The following is a 22,281-nucleotide window of genomic DNA, read 5'->3' as shown; positions in this document are numbered from 1 at the left end:
AGTCTACTTGCATGCAGCTAACACTATTTTAATACCTGACACATATGGTCCCCTGAGTACTACCAGGCGTGATCCCTGAGCACAGAGTCAGGAGTAATCTCTGAGCATTATTTCGTGTGTCTCAAAAGCCAAAAATTAGATATGAGTTTAGCCCTATATGGTAGACATCCTAAATTCCCAAGTGTGCCTCCGGTGAGCTCCTGGAACAGGTATCTCATGATTTTTTTCACTCTCTTCTGAATATATTAACATTTCAACTGATTTCTTTTTTGGGATCTCTATTCTGCTTTCAGCTAACTTCAGTCAACCTGAAATAACACCAATTTCTAATAGAACAGAACATTCTGACACTGTGAATTTGACCTGCTCATCTACAAATGGCTATCCAGAACCAACCAGGATGTGGTTTTTAATAGAACCAGGGAACATATCTATGCATAACAATTCTGTCATGAAGAAATCTCAAAATAATGTCACAAAACTGTACACCGTTTCTATCAGCGCATCTTTCCCCATTGGAACAGAGAGCGTGAACATCTTCTGTGTCCTGCAGCATGACCAAATGATGACAGAGCTTCGTTCCCTATCTTACAAAATAGGTAAAGATGCTTCTCAAGACCATTTCTTCTGCTGAGTGTTGTAGGTAAATGGTTAAGAAAGCTTATCCAGTGTTGCCCAGTTTCCAGAAACCTCAAACTGAACTGTTTTATGCAACTTCTAAAAAGAACCACACAGAGGACTCCTGCTTCATCTGAGCTTTGCAGGGTTCTAGATACTGTAATTATGCTCCACTTAAGGAAGCATGCTGTTGACCCGAAGTATACCCTGTCTTTGGAAGGTTATCTCTGTATGGAAGATTCTGAATTTTAAGTTATAAAATGCAAGATTTCTCCAGGCTAAAATCTTTAATTTATTAAAACACAGACATACAAACAACACCCTCCATCCCAAGCATGCATTTGCACATATCAGTTTTTTTTTTTTGCTTTTTGGGTCACACCCAGCACTCCACATGGGTAACTCCTGGCTCTGCACTCAGGAATTACTCCTGCCAGTGCTCAGGGGACCATGTGGGATGCTAGAATTGAACCTGGGCTGGACACATGGAAGGCAAACGTTCTACTCGCTGTGCTATCGCTCCAGCCCCATATAACACTTTTATGAGTAGGGAACTATTCTAGACATTATTAGTTGCAGAAATGGGATGTTCTCTGTCCTCAAGGACTTTCCTACAAAATCAGAACTCCATGAATTACACTCATGTTTTCACAGGATGTACAAAAAAGTAAATTGTAATCGTAATCATAACCCATCAAATATATGGAGTCTAACTTATATAAAAAAATATGTCACAAAATTTAAGGCAAGAGCGACTAATAATCAGTTATATTGGCATTCAGAGATTGGCAAGTCAGAGAAAGCTTCCAAAAGGATGTAGACTTTACAACACCATAAAAGAAATCACTGAATTTAATAAGTGCAAGGGAAATATGATAGGTATTCATACTTTCTGAACAGAGAGGAACATTATGAGACAGCCTACAGTCTTAAAAGATAACCATCACTGATGAGCAGTATTTGACGTGTGCACTGGGAGGGGTGTTGAGCATCAGTACATATGGGTCCATGAGAAGGTTAGAAACGGAAATTCCCATGGCATAATTACTGTTATATGGAGCCCAGTGCAGCTGCAGGACAAGTGTTTCAAATAAGTACTATCTGCTATTAGAAGCTTGTCATTTTTTTTATTAGTGAATCACCATGAGACAAAGTTACAGACTTACAGGTTTTCATGCTTACATTTCAGTCATACAATGATTGAGTGCCCAGCCCTCCACCAGTGCCCATTTTGGTCCCAGATCCCTCCCACCATCCCCACCCTGTCCCCTTCACCCCACCCTGCCTCTGTGGCAGAGCATTCCCATTTGCTCATTCTCTCTTTTGGGGTGTTGTGGTCTGCTACAGAGGTATTAACTAGGCACCTTGTTCTCTCTATAGTCTATTTTCAGCCTGTATCTCCCATTCCTAGTGGGCCCGCCTAGCACCCTTTGCTTGGTGATCCCTTCTCTATCAGAGCTGCTTCTTCACCTAGCATGTGAGGTCAGAGAAGCTTGCCATTTTAAAACTGCAGACTTGTCCTGGTGGAAACACACACAAATCTAAGACCTTTTTTGGAGGAGTAGTAACTTCAAGGTTCTGCCCTGGAATAAATGTGTCCTGTGAACAGGCCCAACCTGCTCCCCACCCCCATATCTATAAAAGTTTCCTCCACCACCCCTACCAAGTCTGTTTCATTTACCTCTTAGAAAGTTAGCAGTTTCCACTTGAGAAGTGAATCCCAGATTCCCAAGAGTTGATTCTGCTCCTGATTCCTCTAGGCTTGAAGAGCTAGCAAAGTTTTTCTAATTTGTGAGACTTGCTGCAAACCAGGCAGGAGCAAGTATGCTGTGATAACATTGGTAAAAAGCAAACAAACCTGAAGTTAGGGGTCCCATTAGGAGACTGTTGTATCTGTCTGGTTGAACGGTGACTGGGCCCTGATCACGAGACGCTAGTATATGGAGAAATAAGGAAAATTTTAGGACGAGGGGCTCACTCCCTCTGCAGCTGAGGCTTCAAGACACTGCAGAGTTGATGAACATACCAAGTCCCAGCTCAGGTACCTTGCTCGGGTTCCAGAATAAGACCCTCTTATTCCAGATCATTGTCCTTGTCACCACAGCTTCCAGGAAGGAAAAGGAGCTTTATCTAGACACTTGCCTCAAGTACTGACCTGGATCTGAGTTGGCTGTTGAGACCCTGAGACTGAGACCTATATGATATTTCTTTCTTATTTCCCCCGTACCCCCCCAAAAAAATAAGGAAATTAGAACACATTTTATACAACTAAAAATTAAAGAATAATATCAAAATAAGGGATGAACTGATGCATGAAATTTTTTACTCTTTTGCTTAAGAGATTAAATAAAAATGTGTATTCGGACTTGGGATGTGACTCATGGTAGATGCGTGCCTCACTGGTTTCAGTTCTCAGCACTCTCAGAAGGAAGCCCAAATGGCTCAGTATCCCAGAGGGGTACTTCAGTACTCTGGCACAGACACTCGAGTCCATCTAGCCCCAAGAGAGCCATCATGGATTTCTGACTCTTCTTAAAGTGGAGCCATGGGGAGACACTTGCATGAAAATAAAGAAGGTAGCTTTAATTATAAAGCTTTTAGAATCAACCTTCATGGCTCACTAAAATGTGTGATCATTTCTAGATCCTGTTCAACTCCCACCTGCCCAAGATTTCTTCCACTGGATTGTGGCTGCAATTGTAACTTTGGCTGTTGTATTTCTGATGGTATTTCTAATACTAATGAAAAATAGGAAGAAACCTGGTCCCTCTTATGAACGTGGTGAGTCAAACTTGTTCTTTTCACACATTGGCATTTTGCAAATACTTTCTGCTCATGAAGTGTTGAGAGGAAAAGGTTTTCCCTCATGTCATGGGTTTGACAGCTGACAATTGCTTCTCTGGATGTCTAGGAAAGGAAGCATTTCTAACCTATTCAGTCGCTCAATGTCCAATCTCCAGACTAAGTTTATTATTCATTGTTTTACCGACCTCACTTCATGAGGTTACTGTGAAAGTTAAAAGAAATTTAGTGGTAAGGACATTTCAAAATGTTCATAATTATGGACCTAAGGATGTTTGGAGTTGGGGAAGAAAAAAAAGGGGGGAGGGTATAAAACTCTAGTGTATAAAACTCTAGTTTTTTATGTATTTATTACATTGATACATTTTTATTTTTTAGATTTTGTTTTTTATTAAATCATTGTGAGATATACAGCTAAAAATTTGTTCATGATTGGGTTTTGATCATACAATGTTTCAACACTGTATGTGCCTTTCACCAGTGCACATTTCTGGCTACTAATGTCCCCAGCTTCCCATCTGCCCACCCTGCCCCACAAAGTGGGACGGGCAATACTGCTAGGACAGAGAAAAGACCATTATTTTAATGATATTTGAGAATTATCACTCTGAACAAAAACTCTAGTTTTTATGGGAAGTTAAATTGTCCCCACTGTTTTGTAAAAACTATTTTTTTATTTCAATTACTGATAAGGCATGGGGGGGAACAAAGCACTGGCCTACACATAGTCCAATCCTAATTATTGTGTCTCCTACAAAAGGGAGCATGAAATGTTTAAAGCAAACATTTATTTAAAAACTAGAGAAAGAAAGTGAAGGAACCTAACACACAGCTGGGAATAATGTTTATTATTTGTTTAAGGAAAAGAGAAAACAGCAAAGACACTCTTGCCAGCCCACGGAGTGGAACTGTCTTAGTTTTAGCTCATTTTTATGGTTTCAGGTTTTCCCTCCTTTCTTATCCCTCCCATTTTCCTCTCCAAATGGGTAAGAATTCCTGGAGTCTGATATCCTCACCATCTTTGGCCACTTCCATGAGTTACCATAATAACTATAAACTATAAACTGCCATGACTCCTGTGAACATGATTTTGATATGTTGAAGTAATATAGTTATCATATGATGAGCTAGAGTTGGCTCAGTGGTCACTTACTGACCTAGATTTGTTCCTCTGGGTTGCCATAAAGGAACAAACCTTACCAAAAAAAAACCCAAAACAATAGGTAGAATTGTCCTCTCACTGTAAATTTGACATTGGCATTTCTCTGCCAGAGATTTGGTTTATGTGTTCGGATCTTGCTTCACTTCTCCCTGTCTGTTATCATACTCCCACGATCCTACCCATACCATTATCTAGCTACATAACACTAGGAAATACTGTTTATCTGTTACCAAGTACAGTAATATAATATAGTGAAAGCTCCACTAGTGGTGCTGGAGAGATAGTACAATAGTATATACAAGGCAGGACATTTCCCTTGCATTCGGACAATCCAAGTTTAATCCCTGGCATCCAATGTTCCAGGAGTATATCTGAGCACTGACAAGAGTAATTCCTGAGTGCAGAGCCAGGAGTAAGCTGTGAACATTTCCAGGTGTGACCCCAAAACAAAAACAAACAAACAAAGCAAAACTCTACTAGTAAGAAAATGATGCAGGAAGCAATTTTAGTGTGTATTTTTCTATGTATAAACTATGTAACAATAGTTTTTCATATATATATTTTTCTATATATTTTGTATTAAATATACAAGGAACATTTTAGACATCATAAAGTGTCATTTTAAATGACTTTACTACATGTCACACAATGGATATGCCTTAATTTATTTAACCAGCTTCATAATGCTGGTCTTTGGTTGGTTTTTTTATTATTATTATAAGCAGCACTGTATTGAGCAGCCTTCCTACTGACTTCTATTGTAAAACTGGTCTATGCTTAATGGAGGGTAAAGTGGTTTCAAAATTTATAATAATCCCATGCCTCTCTGGGAAGATTTGGATGCTGATATAAGATAAGTTTAACTTTATTTCAGTGATTACCTCCTATAAAAGTTTGGTTGGTGCTAGTAATTAAGATAACCTTTTACTCATTAATGGAAAAACCTACCAGATAAGTAATGTTTCTGGTAAGCATCTTACTTAAAATTTTAACGAGTTGATTTTAAGATCCATGTAGAAAATAGATGAATGATACTATAAATAATTTGATTTATCTTACTAGGTTTTAAAATAAGAAATTGGGGAGAGATTTTGCAATTGTCATAAATTTAGCCAGTGTGTGGCATAGTCACTTAAATTGCCAAAGTACAATCTTTGCTTAGATATTTTTGTGAATATAAATATGTAAAATTTAGAGCACAAGATCAAATGTAAGATTATATTTATTTATATTTATTTAACCAGCTTCATAATGTTGAGCCCTTGGTTGGTTTTTATTATAAACAGCACTGAATTAAGCAGCCTTCTCACTGACTTCTATAAAACTGGTCTATATTTTATATATATATGTATATATACATATGTATATGTACATATATACACATATACATATGCATATATATAAGTTTCTCATGGAGTTGAAAAGGTACATATTTATTATAAGAAATATGTGCAATGGCACATATGTACATAAAGAAGGTACCTAGTATACCATAAGAAAAGGTCAAATTGAGCTTTGAATGGCAAAAGTCAAAACTGAGGGAGTGTAACACAAATATGACAATGCTTACCCTCAGGAGTATGATAATGGAAAAAGTTGTGTGGTCAGACAATCACTTGGACTGTTGAGTTTAGTCGAATAGAAGAGCCCGAAGTCACTGCAAGGACTAAAACAGTATGTCGACATAGATGTAAACTCGTACTCTGTAACTTTAGTAATATTTGAACTTGCCTTGCTGATCCTTCTGTAGTTGGAACTAGGTAGGGAGAGTAACATTGCAACAAGATGTCCCTAACCCAGAATCTATAATATCCTTCTATTTTTCTTTATATTTTGGACACCATGTTTTACAAATTGTTATTAGTAGGGATTTCCATGAACTATCCCAGCACCACAGCCAGGTGTCCTGCAAACATTGTCCCAGATTTCCTCACCAACCCCCTTCTTGGGGTAAGCTTCCTACTGAAGATGAGTTCTCCGTTCCTGTTGTCTTTTTGGCATTTGTTATCCCCCTATTCTGTTTCTTCATATCCCATGGAGGAGAGAGAACATTCTGTGTCTGTCCCTCTTTTTCTAAATATTGACTTTCCTCAGCATGATATTCTCTAGCTCCATCCACATGGCAGCAAATTTTGTGTTATCATTTTTCTTAGAATCAAGTAACATTCATTTTGTATATGTAGCACAATTTCTTTATCTTATCATCTTGGGCTGTTCCTAGATTTTATCTATCCTGTAATGAACATAGAAGTGCGGATGTCTTTTCTAAATTGAGTATTTGACTCTTGTAGGTAGATATCTAAAAGTGGAATTGGGTCATGTGTCATGTGGAAGCTTAATTACTTCTTTTTTGAGAATTATCCAATTGTTTTCAAAATCATTGAACCATTAGACATTCCCAATCTATAATGTCTTATCTTCTATGGCAAAAGGGACTCTGAATATGTGATACTTTAAAATGCTGAGATTATTCTGTGGACCCAATCTAATTGCATGAGTCAGAGAGCCATTTCCTTCTGGAATAAACAAGTAGTTAATAAGGAGGAGAGACCCACAGTCTGAAACAGGTTCAACTTACCATAGCTGACTTTGAAAATGAAGAAAGGGTCCTTGAATCAAGAAATGTGGTTGATCTCAATAAACTGGGATCAGCACTTAGTTGAAAGTAAGAAAGGAAATGAGGATTTCAGTCCCATAAGAAACTAAAAGACTGAGTGAAACTAAATTCTGTCAATAGATGTGGATACAGTCATAATCCAACAGAGGTATGAGTTTGCTTATAACCAAATGGAATTTCTCCAAAATTGAAGTTTCTTGCTAATTCATAATTAATTCCTTTCTCAAAAGATGTATCCCTCATCTGACACCAAAGGACAGTAGGTACAAGGGCCAGGGGGATTCCACCATAGCTGGAAGACTGCTTCATGAGTAGAGAGGATATGACAAATGGAATAAAGAAGGGATCACTAAGAAAATGATGGCTGGAGGAACTAGTTGGGATGGGAGATACGTGCCGAAAGTAGATAATGGACCAAACATGATGACCTCTCAGTGTCTGTGTTGCAAGCTATAATGTCCAAAAGTAGAGAGAGAGTATGGGGAATATTGTCTGCCATGGAGACAGGGGGAGGATGGGAAAGGGAGAGTATACCCGGGATATTGGTGGTGGAGAATGTGCACTGGTGGAGGGATGGGTGTTTGATCATTGTGAGATTGTAACCCAAACATGAAAGCTTGTAACTATCTCACGGTAATTCAATAAAATTTAAAAAAAAATTTTTTAAAAGGATGTATCCCTCAAATTAACTTGACATCAAGTCTTTGCGGAATTTGATCATTAATTATAGTTTTTCTGTTTGAAACGTAATTTTTTTCATTTAGACTTTAAATGAGTAAAAGGGAAGTAACATGTTAGTCTACCTGATTTCAAATCTCTCTTCCCTATTTTTTGTTTTGTCAAATAGGGCAGATAAGAACTGAAATATTATAATCTAAAAATACTATTTTTTCTAATCAGAAGTTACCTTGTCTGCTCACCCTTTGGAGATAAAAACTGAAATACTTTTTTCTGAAGTTTTAGTGTTCATTTGGATCTTATGTGACTGAAATGTATACGTAAGTGTGTTCAACAACTAACAGTTTTTATAACTTGTCTCCTTTCAACTAACCTACCAGCTATCTTAGCTCATCATCTGTGGTCTTAATAGGACAAATGTGTTTTCTAAAATAAATCACATTTAACCATGATTTAAAGAGAAACTTACTATTTAAAAACAGGAAATTAGAGATACCATGACATCTGCCCTTCTAAACACTTAAGATCAAATCCAAGTTTATAATCTGCCTTTTCATTCTTTTTTTATTTAAAACACCAAGGATTTTTAATGGTGATGATTTTGCCATAGAAATTAAAAGATAAAACTATCACTGTATTAGTGAAATGCAAACACAGGAGTTCATAAGTTTGTAACTGTACATCACAGTGATTCTCTAATAAAAAATTTTAAAAAAGAAATTAAGGGGTAATTCAATTATTCTGTGCTAATTCATACTTACTGAAATGGAGTTATAAACTCAATTTTAAAATTAGTCACAGTGAAATTACAATTATTCATAATTGGGTTCCAGGCATACAGATTCAACACTGATTCCTTCAGCAGTGTGTCCATTTCCCTCCAGCAGTTCTCCCACGCCCACCTGTTTTGCCTCTCACCCAGTCTGCCTTTATTTATAGAAAAAGGGAGGTGCTTTTTCTTTTTTTTGTAAATGTTTTTGCACTATAGCTTACACTACTAATGTTAATAGGGTTTCATACATAACCCTTTACCACCTTACAACATGACTTCCTCCATCCTGTTGAATACTTCCCTCAATCATAGTCATTGCCTCCTCCCTGTCCTATTCTCCAACACTCACATAGAGGCATGCCTCTAACTGAATACCAGTTCTCATGTTCTTTGTTGAGAACCATTGTTTTTTAAAAAAATTTTATTAGTGAAACACCATAAGGTACAGTTGTAGTCTTACAAACTTTCGTGCTTGTGTTTCAGTTATACAATGCTCGAGTACCCATTCCTCCACCAGTGCCCATTCTCCACTACCAATGATCCCAGTATCCTTCCCACCACACCCACCCCATCCACCACCCCTACCCCTGCCTCTGTGGCAGGGCATCCCCTTTTACTCTCTCTGTCCTTTTGGGCATTGTGGTTTGCAATGGAGGTATTGAGTGGCCATTGTGTTCAGTCTATAGTTTACTATGAGCCTGCATCTCCCATCCTGAACGGGTCCTCAAAACCCCCTATACTTCGTGTTCCCTTCTCTATTTGGGCTGCCCTTTCCCCCAGCATGTGCGGCCAGCTTCCAAGCAATGGAACAAACCTCCTGGTACTTATTTCTACTATTCTTCTATTCTTGGGTGTTAGTCTCCCATTCTGTTACTTTATATTCCATAAATGAGTGTAATCTTTCTATGTCTGTCCCTCTCTCTGACTCATTTCACTTAGCATGATACTTTTCATGTTGATCCACTTGTATGCAAATTTCATGACTTCATCTTTTCTAACCACTGCATAGTATTCCATTGTGTAGATGTACTAAAGTTTCTTTAACCAGTCATCTGTTCTTGGGCACTCGTGCTTTTTCCAGATTCTGGCTATTGTAAACAGTGCTGCAATGAACATCCAAGTGCAGATGTCATTTTGACTTTAAATGACTCTCTGGGATATATTCCCAGAAATGGTATTGCTGGGTCAAATGGGAACTCAATTTCTAATTTTTTGAGAAGCGTCCATACTTTTCCAAAAGGGCTGAACCAGTCGGCATTCCCACCAGCACTATAGGACAGTCCCTTTCTCCCCACATCCATGCCAACACCAGTTGCTTTTGTTCTTTTGGATGTGAGCAACATAATTTTTAAGACAAACTTTGACCAAAAGAGAACCTAAGGGGCTGGAGCAATAGCACATCGGGTAAAGCGTTTGCCTTGCACGCAGCCGACCCGAGTTCAATTCCCAGCATCCCACATTGTCCTCCAAGCACCGCCAGGAGTTATTCCTGAGTGCAGAGCCAGGAGTTAACCCCTGTGGATCGTTGGGTGTGACCCAAAAAGTAAAGAAAAAAAAAGAGAACCTAAAAAAAATTAAACACTGCTTTCAAATATCAAAAGAATCATCAAAGGTTTAAAGATTGTATTAACTGTGTCTCCAAAGGGCATTTGGTAAGTGGAGGTTATAAGAAGGTACTGAAAAGCAGAGAGACTTTTTAAATAATAGAAGTTTTTTGAAATTTATGTTGAAGACGTAAACTTCTCCTTTCTCTATTGAAGGATTAACTGCCACAAGAATTGCCCCCAACCCTTAATAGCTAGAAATAAGAAAAAATATATCAATTAACTGTTTCCAGACACTGGACAACTAGCAGCCAAGAGGTCTAGTCCCTGACAGAGAAGGAAGGGTGTGTTGAGTCCTATGGTTGTCCCAACCTGCTTCTTGCTGTCAGTTTCCATGCCGTTCTGAAAGTCAGAAGAGCTCTGACACCAGACCCAGGAAAGATATGGTGTGAAAAGAAAACCACAAATGCCCAAAATGGATAAACATAGGTGCCAAAATACTAAAAAAAAAAAACCCTAAAATCTAAAATCTATTAATATATTAAAAATAGAATATGTCTGGTCATGTGGGATTCATTGTAAGAAGGTAGAATCAAAATTTAGAAAAAAAGGCAACCCCATCCAAAAATGGGGAAAAGAGATGAACAGAAACTTTCTCAAAGAAGAAATACAGATGGCCAAAAGGCACATAAAAAATGCTCTTATCACTAATTGTGTAATCACTGGGCAGCCAGGAATGCCCGTGGCTCTCTCTCCAACTTTGTTCAGTTGTCTAGGGCCACTTACCCACCTGGGACAGCTGATGCCATGAATGGACAAAGGAGAAAATGAGGGCCAGGGTGGTTGGGGACCAGTTGCCATTTATTCCATTCTCCCCACAGGCATGTTCCAATCTCACTAAGCTCCCCTTTCTAGTCTCACACTGCCCCTCATTCCTGTATCCTTCTGTCTCTCCCACTCATCTCTCCACGCTCCATCTCGCAACCTGATCTCTGTCTAGTCTCTCTCCAACTCCGCCCCCCATTAAGGGTAGCAGAATCAACATATCAAAGCCCTTCCTGATAACCAATCAGGCTCCAGGACGGAAATACAACTTAGGGGTGTTTCTCCTGTCCTTAGTCCAATAACTTAATTAACATCCTAGTTCTACTTCTTAATATTGGTTATTTTGTTTTTTAAAATTTATTATTTTTTAACTAGTGAATCACCGTGAGGGTACAGTTACAGATTATACATTTTCGTGCTTGTGTTTCCCTCATACAATATTTGAGAACCCATTCCTTCACCAGTGCCCATTCTCCACCACCAATAAACCCAGCATCCCTCCCATCCCCCAATCTCATCTCCCCCCACCCCACCCTGCCTCTGTGGCAGGGTATTCCCTTTTGTTCTCTCTCTCCAATTGGGTGTTGTGGTTTGCAATAGAGGTGTTGAGTGGCCATCCTGTTAAGTCTCTAATCTACTTTCATCACGCATCACCCTTCCCCTGCGTGGCTTCCAACCACATTTTACTTGGTGTTCCCTTCTCTATCTGAGTTGCCTTTTCCCCAGAATGTGAGGCCAGCTTCCAAGCCATGGAGTCAACCATCTGGTACTTATTTCTACTATTCTTGGGTGTTAGTATCCTACTCTGTTATTTTATATTCCACAGATGAGTGCAATCTTTCTATGCCTGTTTCTCTCTTTCTGATTCATTTCACTTAGCAATATACTTTCCATGTTGATCCACTTATATGCAAAGTTCATGACTTCATCTTTTCTAACAGCTGCATAGTATTCCATTGTATAGATGTACCAAAGTTTCTTCAACCATTCATCTGTTCTCAGGCACTCAGGCCAGATTCTGGCTATTGTAAACAGTGCTGCAATGAATATCCAAGTGCAGATGTCATTTCGACTATACTTTTTGGCTTCTCCAGGATATATTCCCAGCAGTGGTATTGCTGGGTCAAATGGAAGCTCAATTTCTAATTTTTTGAGAAGCATCCATATTGTTTTCCAAAAGGGTTTAACCAGTCAGCATTCCCACCAGCAGTGTAGAAGGGTCCCTTTCTCCCCACATCCTCTCCAACAGCGGTTGCTTTTGTTCTTTTGGATGTGTGCCATTCTCTGTGCTGTGAGGTGGTATCTCATGGTTGTTTTGATCTGCATTTCCCTGATGATTATTGATGTAGAGCACTTTATCATGTGCCTTTTGGCCATTCTTATCTCTTCCTTGGGAAAGTTTCTGTTCATTTCTTCACCCCATTTTCTGATGGGGTTGGATGTTCTTCTTGTAGAGTTCAACCAGTGTCTTATATACCCTTGATATCAACCCCTTATCTGATGGGTATTGGGTGAATATCCTTTCCCATTCTGTAGATTGTCTTTTTATTCAACATTAGCTATTTTGTATGGACACAGTAAGAGATATATTAAGCTTGTAAGGTGGCTCTCCTGGGGACATCTTGCTATATATCTCAGACTACAGTGCTCAGGCCAGATTAATCTTTCCTAACCCTAGCAGGGTCCTAACCAGCGAATGCTTTTTGACAGAATTTGTTCATGACCATGCCCTTAACTTATAGTTAAGTATTATGGCACTTTGGTCTGACCCATTTCGATGCCAGGATAACTCACACAGCTTGCCCTGGGTCCATCCAGTCCCTCATAAGGACCCTGCGTTTGGGGTGCTAGAAAGTAAGAGCAATTGAAGCTTAAGTCAAGAAAACAGATTCCTAGGAGTGAATATCATTCAGAGTCAATTAACTCCCAAGTTACAAAAGCATAGCATTAACTGTCTTCTTGTGTCTATTCAAAACAGACATTGCTCTGAATTAACTATGCAAAGGATTTAAGAACAGAAAAGCAACATTTACAAGTTAACAGAATCTGATTAGGAGACAAAGGTTATTGACTGGTTGGGGAATCAGAGCACACACAAAGAAAGAATTTACAAATAAACACAAAAGAATGGGAGCACTGTGATGGGAATAATCCAATAAACCTAAGTTAGCTGTCGCAAGGCAAAAAGGACGAACCAATGTTATCCTACACTAATCATCATGGAAATGCAAATCAAAACAGCAATGAGATATTGCCTGACATCACAGAAACTGGCACACATCACAAACAACAAGAAATTAGTGTTGGCATGGAGGCAGGCAAAAGAAACCCTTATTCACTGCATGTAGGAATGTCAACTGATTGGGCCTTTTTGGAAAACAATATGGACATTACTCAAAAAAACTAGGAATTGAGTTTACATATGACACAGAAACCTACCCTTGGGAATATACCATAAGAACCCAATTCAGAAAAGACATCTGCATCCCTACATCCCTAATTATTGCAGTAGTATTCACAATAGCCCAAATTTGGAAACAACCCAAGTGCCAAAGAATAGACTGGATTAAGAAGCTAAGGAAAAAGAGCAAGAGAGTAAGAGAGAGAGAAAGAAGAAAAGTACATGGCAGTGTATGTGGGGAAGGAGGGGAGGTTGGTGGGAGGGAAACTGGAGAAATAGGTTGTGGGAAGTGCACACTGGTGATAAGACAGATGTTGGAACACTGTATGACTGAAACCCAGTTATGAATAAGTTTGTAACTACATATCTCATGGTGATTCAATTTTAAAAGACAGGGTAAAAATAGAAGCTCTGGTACATATACACAATGGAATACTAAGCAGCCATTAGAAAAGATGAACTCATGAAATTTTTTAATACATAGATGTATATGGAGAATGTCATGCAAAATGAAGTGAGTCAGAGGGAGAGGATAGACACAGAATGATGGCACTCATTTGTAGAACAGAAAAATTATTATAGGAGGTAAATATCTAGAGACAATGGAAACAAAGGGCAGGAGAACTGGTCCTTTGTATGAAGCTTGTCATAGTGGGCGAAGAAAGGTTAAGATAGGAGAAAGACCACTATGACAATGACAGAGGAAGTGATCAATTTGGATGAGAACTGAGTGCTGAAAGGAGATAAAGTGATATGTATGACACTCTTTCATAACAACATTGCAAATCACAGTGTCTTAAAAGAAAATAGAAAAAGGGAAAATTTCCGGCCATAGAGGTGGGAAAGGAGAGGATGAAGGGAAACTGGAGACATTGGTGAAAGGAACTGATGAAGGGAATTGGAATTGGAACATTGTATGCCCAATACTCAATCATGAATAATAAATTTGTAGCCTGGTAATCATTTAAATTTAAAAATAAATTAAAAATAAAAGTAAAATGTAATTAAAATAATTTTTTTGGCTTTTTGCGTCACACCTGGCGATGCACAGGGGTTACTCCTGGCTCTGCACTCAGGAAATACTCCTGGCAGTGTACAGGGGACCAAATGGGATGCTGGGAATCGAACCTGGGTTGGCTGTGTGCAAGGCAAATGCCCTACGCTGTGCTATCGCTCCAGCCCCCAAAATAATTTTTTTAAATCACAGAAAAACAGCAATTAAACAGATCATCACAAATTATAAAGCAAACATACATGGTCTTATCAATGCATATCAAAACTTCATTTAACAAAGTTAATTAGTCATTCATGATTTTAAGATACAAAAAGATAAACTCTTGAAAGTAGGAATATACAAAAGAAGTTCCACAATATGACAAATGATAACTTTCAAAATCCTTCAGGTATTTCATTTTATTGTATTTATTTGTTTTTTGGTTTGGGTTTGGATCACATCTTGCATCACTGAGAGGATTATGTAGTTCTAGGGATTGAACCAGGCAATCTGCATGGAAAGAATTCACTCCTAATTTCGTAACTATCTCTCTACCCCTAACATCATATCGAATGATAAAAGAGCTTACAATTTCTCCATAAGATCAAGAACAAACAGGGTATTACTCTTACTACTTTGTTCAACATTGTATGGGAGGCTCAAACCAGCGTAACAAGTCTCAAGGAAGATATGAAGGTATATTAGAAGGTATCTGAAGGTATATACTTCTAATAAGTATGTTAGAAAAGAAGAACTGATTTGTGAGGGTGGGGAGAAAATATAATTATGTTTATAGAAAAGCATAAAGAGCTCATAAAAATTTATTGAACTAATAGGTATCAATGGCATAAGCTATCAGGTTGATACACAAAAAATCAAAATAAATTGTATTTGTATATACTAAATTTAAAAATGGACACTAAAGAATTTTGAAGGAGGCCTAAATTATAATACAGCATGTAGGAGGCCTTCCTGGCATGTGACTAATCTGAGTTGATTAGAGCACCACCTAAGGTCCCCCAAGCCCCACCAGGAGTGATCCCTGAGCACAGAGCCAGAAGTAAGTCCTGAGCACTGCTGGGTGTGGCCCCAAAACAAAAAAAAAATTGAAGAAGTGTCAAATTATTCTCAAGGCTTGGAAGCACATTTAATAAAATAAAGCACAATAAACAGAAACTATGAAACATCATTTAGTTAGTAAACAGAAGTTTAAGTATATCTAAATGAATGGAGAAATATGCCATGTTCATGAATCCAAAGATTAGACTGGTCTATAAATTCATCATAAAATCAATCAAAACCTTAGCATACCCTTTCAAGGAAATTAAGTCTGTTTCTAAAAAGTTAGCAGAAGTACAAAGAATTTAACAAAGGATTTACTGCATAATATCAAAAGTTACTACATGGTTGTAATAATCAAGAGAGTGTGATACTTTTGTAAACATAGACATATTAATTAGTGGATCAAAATAGAATAAGAAACTTTGACAAAAGTGGCCAGATAGTGTCACTTCTATCATTCAGATAGTCTTTTCATCAACTGGCGTTGAGTTGGTTAGAAACACATGAAAATATGTATAAATCTATAAAATTAGACATACAAAAAATAACTTTAAAGGAATTGACCTAATATAAAAACTAAAATTAAAATACATTTTAAACATAGGAAAAACTCTTTGTGACCTTAGATTTTGATAAACTGGAGACATTGGTGAAAGGAACTGTTGAAGGGATTGGAATTGGATAGACTGGATACAATAAGACTGGATACAATAAGCACAAAATATCACAAAAAGAATTAAAAGTTTAACATAAGAAGTAGCTTAGTTATAGTTTAAAGATGAAGCTTAAAATTGCATGAGTAAGGCCCTGGATTCAATTATTAGCACTGAAAAGAAAAGATAAAATGGGAAACTGGACTTTATCAAAATTTTAAATTTCTGTTCTCTGCCTTTAAGAATATAAAAAGTGAAGGCACAGACTGGGTATAAATTGCAAAATATGTATTTGATAAAGTGCATATATCCAGACTATATAATTACATATTACAACTCAATATTAAGGAGACTATCCATTTAACAAAGGCAGAGAGTAAAATAACTGAACAGATTAATTGAAAGGGGATAGAAAAGAATTTATGGGATTTTTATAAATGTCCCACAACTTGGTTATGGTGATAGTTACAGTTCAGTTTACATCTAATTAGTTAAATTAGTTACATATAATTTTAGAGTGATTTGATTTTGTGTGCATTAGTTAAACTGCAGAATCTCACACGGCAGAGCCTGGCAAGCTACTTGTGGCGTATTCAATATGCCAAAAACAGTAATAATAATGGGCCTCATTCCCCTGACCCTGAACACAATAGGGACGAATGGAGACGGTACTGGTGCCCGCTCAAGCAAATCAATGAACAATGGGACAACAGTGCTACAGTGCTACAGCATAGTACTGTAAGAAAAAATTAGTTCCAACAGAACTTCAAGCACAGTGAAGAAGAAAAAGAGCTCCATTTTTTGGAGCACCTTCCCCAGCTCTCTAAAACTGTGTTGTTTATATAACTGTCTATTCCACATGATTTCTCTTTGAAACCTAAACTCTGAGGTTTCTCAAAATTTTTCTTAGTATTTACATGCAATACATTATTTAAGATTTTTTTGGGTCTCTTTTAGAAACTATCCAAGTGGAGGCAGAAGAGAAGGAACAGCTTGAAGAAAGGTGAGTACTGACCCTTAGTTATGATCCCCAGAGAATCAAGGATCTCTTGGCATCCTGAGACCTCAACAAACTCAAATTAACTGTGTGAGATTAAAGAGGACCTAAAGTGAAATATTCTAAGTATAGGCAGATGTAGGTATCCAAGGCCAATACTCAAGGAGCATGACAAATGCAGTAAATTTCAAGTAAATTACAAGTATACAGGTGATCTGATGTACTGAATATGGACTGCATCTTATTCACCATGGTTACCGCAGGACATAGCACAATGCCTGGAGCGATAGCAAGCGGTTGGGCGTTCGCCTTTAACGCTGCCTACCCGAGTTCGATTCCTCCGCCCCTCTCGGAGAGCCCAGCAAGCTACCGAGAGTATCGAGCCCACGCGGCAGAGCCTGGCAAGCTAACCGTGCGTATTGGCTATGCCAAAAATAGTAACAATAAGTCTCTCAATGAGAGACGTTACTGGTGCCCGCTCGAACAAATCGATAAGCAATGGGATGACAGTGACAGTGACAGTAGGTGTCCACATATTTGAAATGAATAAACAAATAATAAGGCTGATAACCCAGGGGGCTGGAGCAATAGCACAGTGGGTAGGGCGTTTGCCTTGCATGCGGCCAACCCGGGTTCGATTCCCAGCATCCCCTGAACACAGTCAGGAGTAATTCCTGAGTGCAGAGCACAGCCAGGAGTAACCCCTGTGCATCGCTGGGTGTGACTCAAAAAGCAAAAAAAAAAGAATGATAACCTGTTCTTCCTTTTGAGTTCAGTCTTTACATTTCTGTGCCTTCTGTTTGGTGTGCTCTGCTATTTTTTTACTTTAGTTTTCAGATCTTGTCTCAAGCAACATTTTTTTTTGCTTTTTTGGGTCACACCCAGCAATGCACAGGGGTCACTCCTGGCTCTGCACTCAGGAATTACCCCGGTGGTGCTCAGGGGACCATAGGGGATGCTGGGAATCGAACCGGGTCGGCCACATACAAGGCAAATGCCCTACCCGCCGTGCTATTGCTCCAGCCCTCAAGCAACATTTCTTAAAATCTGTTCCTAAACTAGATTATGTTGGACTGCTGTAGTGTCATGTGAGTTCCTGTTGTTTGTTTGTTTGTTTGTTTAAAAAAAATTAAGTGGGACCATCTCCAGTGGTGCTAAGGGGCTACTCCTTGCTCTGTGCTTGAGAGACCATATAACTAGGACTCAAACTCACACTTTCCACATGAAAAATATGCATTGAATCCATTTGCATATTTCTTTGGTCCACCTGTGCTTTTACTTGATAGTACAAACTTATACTGCATATTTACATAATTATATTATTTGACTCTATAAATTGAATTAAACTAAACTTTATGTAGATCAGGAATCATTTTATTTAATCTCATTTTTATCCTTTCATCAGCTACCACAGTTCCTGGCAAATTAGGAGTTTAATCAATATGAATGGAAAGGGGGCTGGAGTGATAGCACAGCCGGTAGGGCATTTGGCCTTGCACGTGGCCGACCCGGGTTCAAATCCCAGCATCCCATATGGTCTCCTGAGCACCGCCAGCGGTGATTCCTCAGTGCATGAGCCAGGAGTGACCCCTGTGCATGGCCGGGTGTGACCCAAAAAGCAAAAAAAAAATATGAATGGAAAGAATGAGTGTATGCACACAAAGTTGCCTCCTGAACCATTCTTTCACAGTCTGGAGTAATCAAACTGTCTGCACCTCCATCCCCACTGAAAAATTTTGCTGTCAAGATAACCAACATTCTGGCTACAGTTTTACAGTTCCACAGAGCTGTAGAACCAAGGTGATCCTCAGTGACAAGGCAGTCACAGAGACGCAGGTTGCCTGACAACCTAATACATAGTCACTGCGACCCTAGAATCATCACTAATTATCTAGGGGCTGAGATTTTTGCCTTTTCTGTCACATAAGATTTGAAAGAGGCTCAAGAGGGAAGATAGTAGGGAATTCTCATGGGGCAGAAAAAATACTCAGACAAAAAATAAAGGGCAGACGCCATTTCTCCTCCTTCTCTTCAATGGCTTGTTTTCTCTTGCTGCTGTTGCAATATGCCACTATATGATGCTCTGTGGTTGAAATCCTGGGAGAGAAAGTAGCTGTACTGTGAAATCTCACCAATTTTTTTTCTTGTTTTCCAGAGTAAGATGCTATGTACCTGAAAGATCTGATGAAGCCCAATGTGTCATCAAGGTTTCAAAGACTGCTTCTGGAGACAAAAGTGCTACAGATACCTAATTAAAGATGAAGGACATATGACTCTCTATTTTTTCATTAACTTTATTTTTTTTTGAGTTTTTGACTTTGTTCTTATATATCTAAATGTCCCCAGAAGCAAGAAAACACTGCCACTAATAATGATGGGGGCTCCAGAATTCTGTGAAAATGAAATAACCTCCCTATAATGCTGGGCTGCTCCTTGTGTCAGGAACAGATTTTAATAGTTCTATTCATTCAAAGGACAAATATGGGTCAGCCCACCTGACTACTAACATCTCCTATTTCAGATAAGTCTATGTTATTGCTTATAAAATCTATGTTTCATGCAAAACTCCCAATTCCTAAAGAAGTTGCTTTTATCTACTACTTTAAAATTTAAGGTAGTATTCCATTCTACATAACTGTAACTGAAAAATTACCTCTTTAGTCTGGGTGAGAGTATATATATACATATATATTTATATAAATTTGTGTGTTACACAGCATAGTTTACACAGGTTTTATTGTTATGATGTTGATATATTAAAATACAAAGAAATATATAATAAGGTTGTAATTACTGTGCCATGAGAAGTCAACTCTTTCTTCAGTAGCTGTTGTCTCTGTGTGAAGGTTAATAAAGAGAGTGACTTCTCAATGTGCTAACAACAGTAGTCAGGCCAACTCAACATCTGGCATCCTGGGACAGACAGAAATGCAATGATTCGAGGATCCTTGAGTCACTGCTCTCTGTCTGTTCTTGAAATTGAGGGGGCTCCACCTGCCCAAAAACTATTGATAAATATTAATATAGAGCACTATGTGCTTGATACTCTACTTCTATTTTTGAAAAAGATAACTTAAAGGCCAGAGAGATCATACAGTGGGTAAGGTGCTTGTTTACATCAACTGACCCATTTTAAATTCCCAGCACCACATTTGGTTCCCTGAGCTCCACCAGGAGTTACCCTTGAGCAGAGTCAGAATTAATCCCTGAGTACAGTCTGATATGGTCCAAAAACGAAAAGAACTTTAAGCAGTGGCCAGGGGCAACTGTGCATGAGATAAAAGATTGCAGTTCTGATGAAAGAAATAACACAGAATGGGGAAAAAAGCAGAGAGAAGAGAAAGATAAAGAGCAGAGAGAGAGAGAAAAATATTAACCAACAGGATTGCACATTAATGTCCAGTTTGACAAGTAATGGTTAAGAGAGAAAGAGCCAGAGTCCAAGTAGGAGGACTTACAAGAAAATCACCTAAAGGTTAATTTATTACACAGCTGTGGTTTAAAGTTATCTGCTGTCAACAAAAACACCCAAAAGGAGAAAGAGAACAAAAGGGAATGCCCTGCCACAGAGGCAAGGTGGGGTGGTAGGGAATGGGGTGAAGGATGGTGGAAGATCATTGGTGGTAGAGAATGGGCACTGGTGGAGGGATGGGTACTCGATCATGGTATGACTGAAACTCAAACACGAAAGTTTGTAAGTATGTAACTGTACCTCATGGTGATTCACTATTTAAAAAAATAATAAAACAAATAAATTTTAAAAATTAAAAAATAATAATAAAAATAAAAGTAATTTGAAACAAACTAAAACAACAACAACAAAAAGGAGACATCTGCTGTCTTAGACCACACAGCTTATGTTTTATGTCTGTAGATCATCTATCTATATGTCAACTTCAACCTTGGGGAAATGGGGTACTGGAGAGAGGTACTGACCAATCAAGAAGTGAGTTAGGTGAGAGTAGTTCTAAGGCAATATAGCTAAAGAATGGAGCACCCTTAAGTCCAAACTGAAAGAATACCTTCAGAGGCCCGATAAAAATGTTTGTCATTTAACATAAACATCCCTAAAGATCATTAACCACTATACTAGTCAGGATATTTCTTGTAATATAATCCTTTGTGTACTCTATCCTTCCCTTGTCTTTATAGGAACTACGTATATTTCTGGTTCTTAATATGTCTTATACAGAGCAGTTCTCAGTAGACTTTTATGAAGTTGATTCTGTTTAGATTCTCCATTTTCTGTTACATTTTAATATCACTTCTCAATCCTGATAGTTGGAGGTTATTCCCTCCTAATTAATGTTCTTCCTCTTAAGGTTTTATTGTTATCCCTGTTCTCTACCTTTGTTAGAACTATCTCCATTGTGGTTAGAACTCTCAAACTCTGTTCCCTTACCTTTCTGCTAGCACCTGTATGAGGGAAAGGGCGTTATATAATATTTATGTTTACCTCAATGATAAGACATAAAAAATGATATTAAAGAGATAGTTTCTGAAGCCATATGAAAAATTTGGAACTAAAAGAGGGATGCCTGCTTTTTCTTTTGTAACCCTTTTGTATTGTGTTGTTTTAAATGTATGTGTTTAAAGATACATTAAACAAAAACTTAATGTAAAATTGTTCCTTGAAATATCTTGATAATGAACTAGTGTACATACTGTATTATATACCTGAAACTTAAATGTTCTCATTACAAGAAAAAAGTTAGAACAGTGCGATAGATGTTAACTAAACTTACTGTGATTATTGTGTAGCAACACATAATAGCAAATCATCAATTTATGTACCTGATACTAATAAAAAAAAGAATATGTCAACTATATCTGTTAAAATACAGGTGTATTTTTACATCCCATCTCACCCTGTACTTCAAGAATCCCCAACAGCCACACCCACAGCCACTGTCATCTAAACTCATCTTCTCAGTTCTATAAATCCTAGAGTTTCTGGAGTAAACACAGCCACATATGCAGCTACACAACACCTTCAAATTCCACAATACTTACATCCCAGTAGTATCACACCAAATTAGATAGGAAGTAACATGGAATCCAAATAAGCTCAATGAATAAAAACAATAACACAGAAGGATCAACTATCAAACAAATTAGTAAACCCTCAAACAAGGACTTACCAACCCCGAGGAGAT

General features: G+C 38.1%; 1 protein-coding gene across 1 annotated transcript in view; it reads left to right on the top strand.

Moving 5' to 3' along the window:
• CD86 (CD86 molecule) overlaps window positions 1-21,916 on the top strand; it is a 76,549-nt gene extending 54,633 nt beyond the window's left edge. Inside the window, exons 4-7 of the mRNA XM_004606768.2 lie at window positions 294-599; window positions 3,262-3,399; window positions 17,086-17,131; window positions 19,281-21,916. Coding sequence (XP_004606825.2) covers window positions 294-599; window positions 3,262-3,399; window positions 17,086-17,131; window positions 19,281-19,377 — 587 coding nt within the window. The 3' untranslated portion in view covers window positions 19,378-21,916. The remainder of the gene's footprint in view (window positions 1-293; window positions 600-3,261; window positions 3,400-17,085; window positions 17,132-19,280) is intronic.
• The last annotated feature ends 365 nt before the right edge of the window (window positions 21,917-22,281 follow it).

Source organism: Sorex araneus, chromosome 2, assembly GCF_027595985.1.
Source record: "Sorex araneus isolate mSorAra2 chromosome 2, mSorAra2.pri, whole genome shotgun sequence".
Classification (NCBI taxonomy): domain Eukaryota; kingdom Metazoa; phylum Chordata; class Mammalia; order Eulipotyphla; family Soricidae; genus Sorex; species Sorex araneus.
The sequence above is the reverse complement of the archived record's forward strand: the minus strand, read 5'-3'. Positions and strand labels throughout refer to the sequence as shown.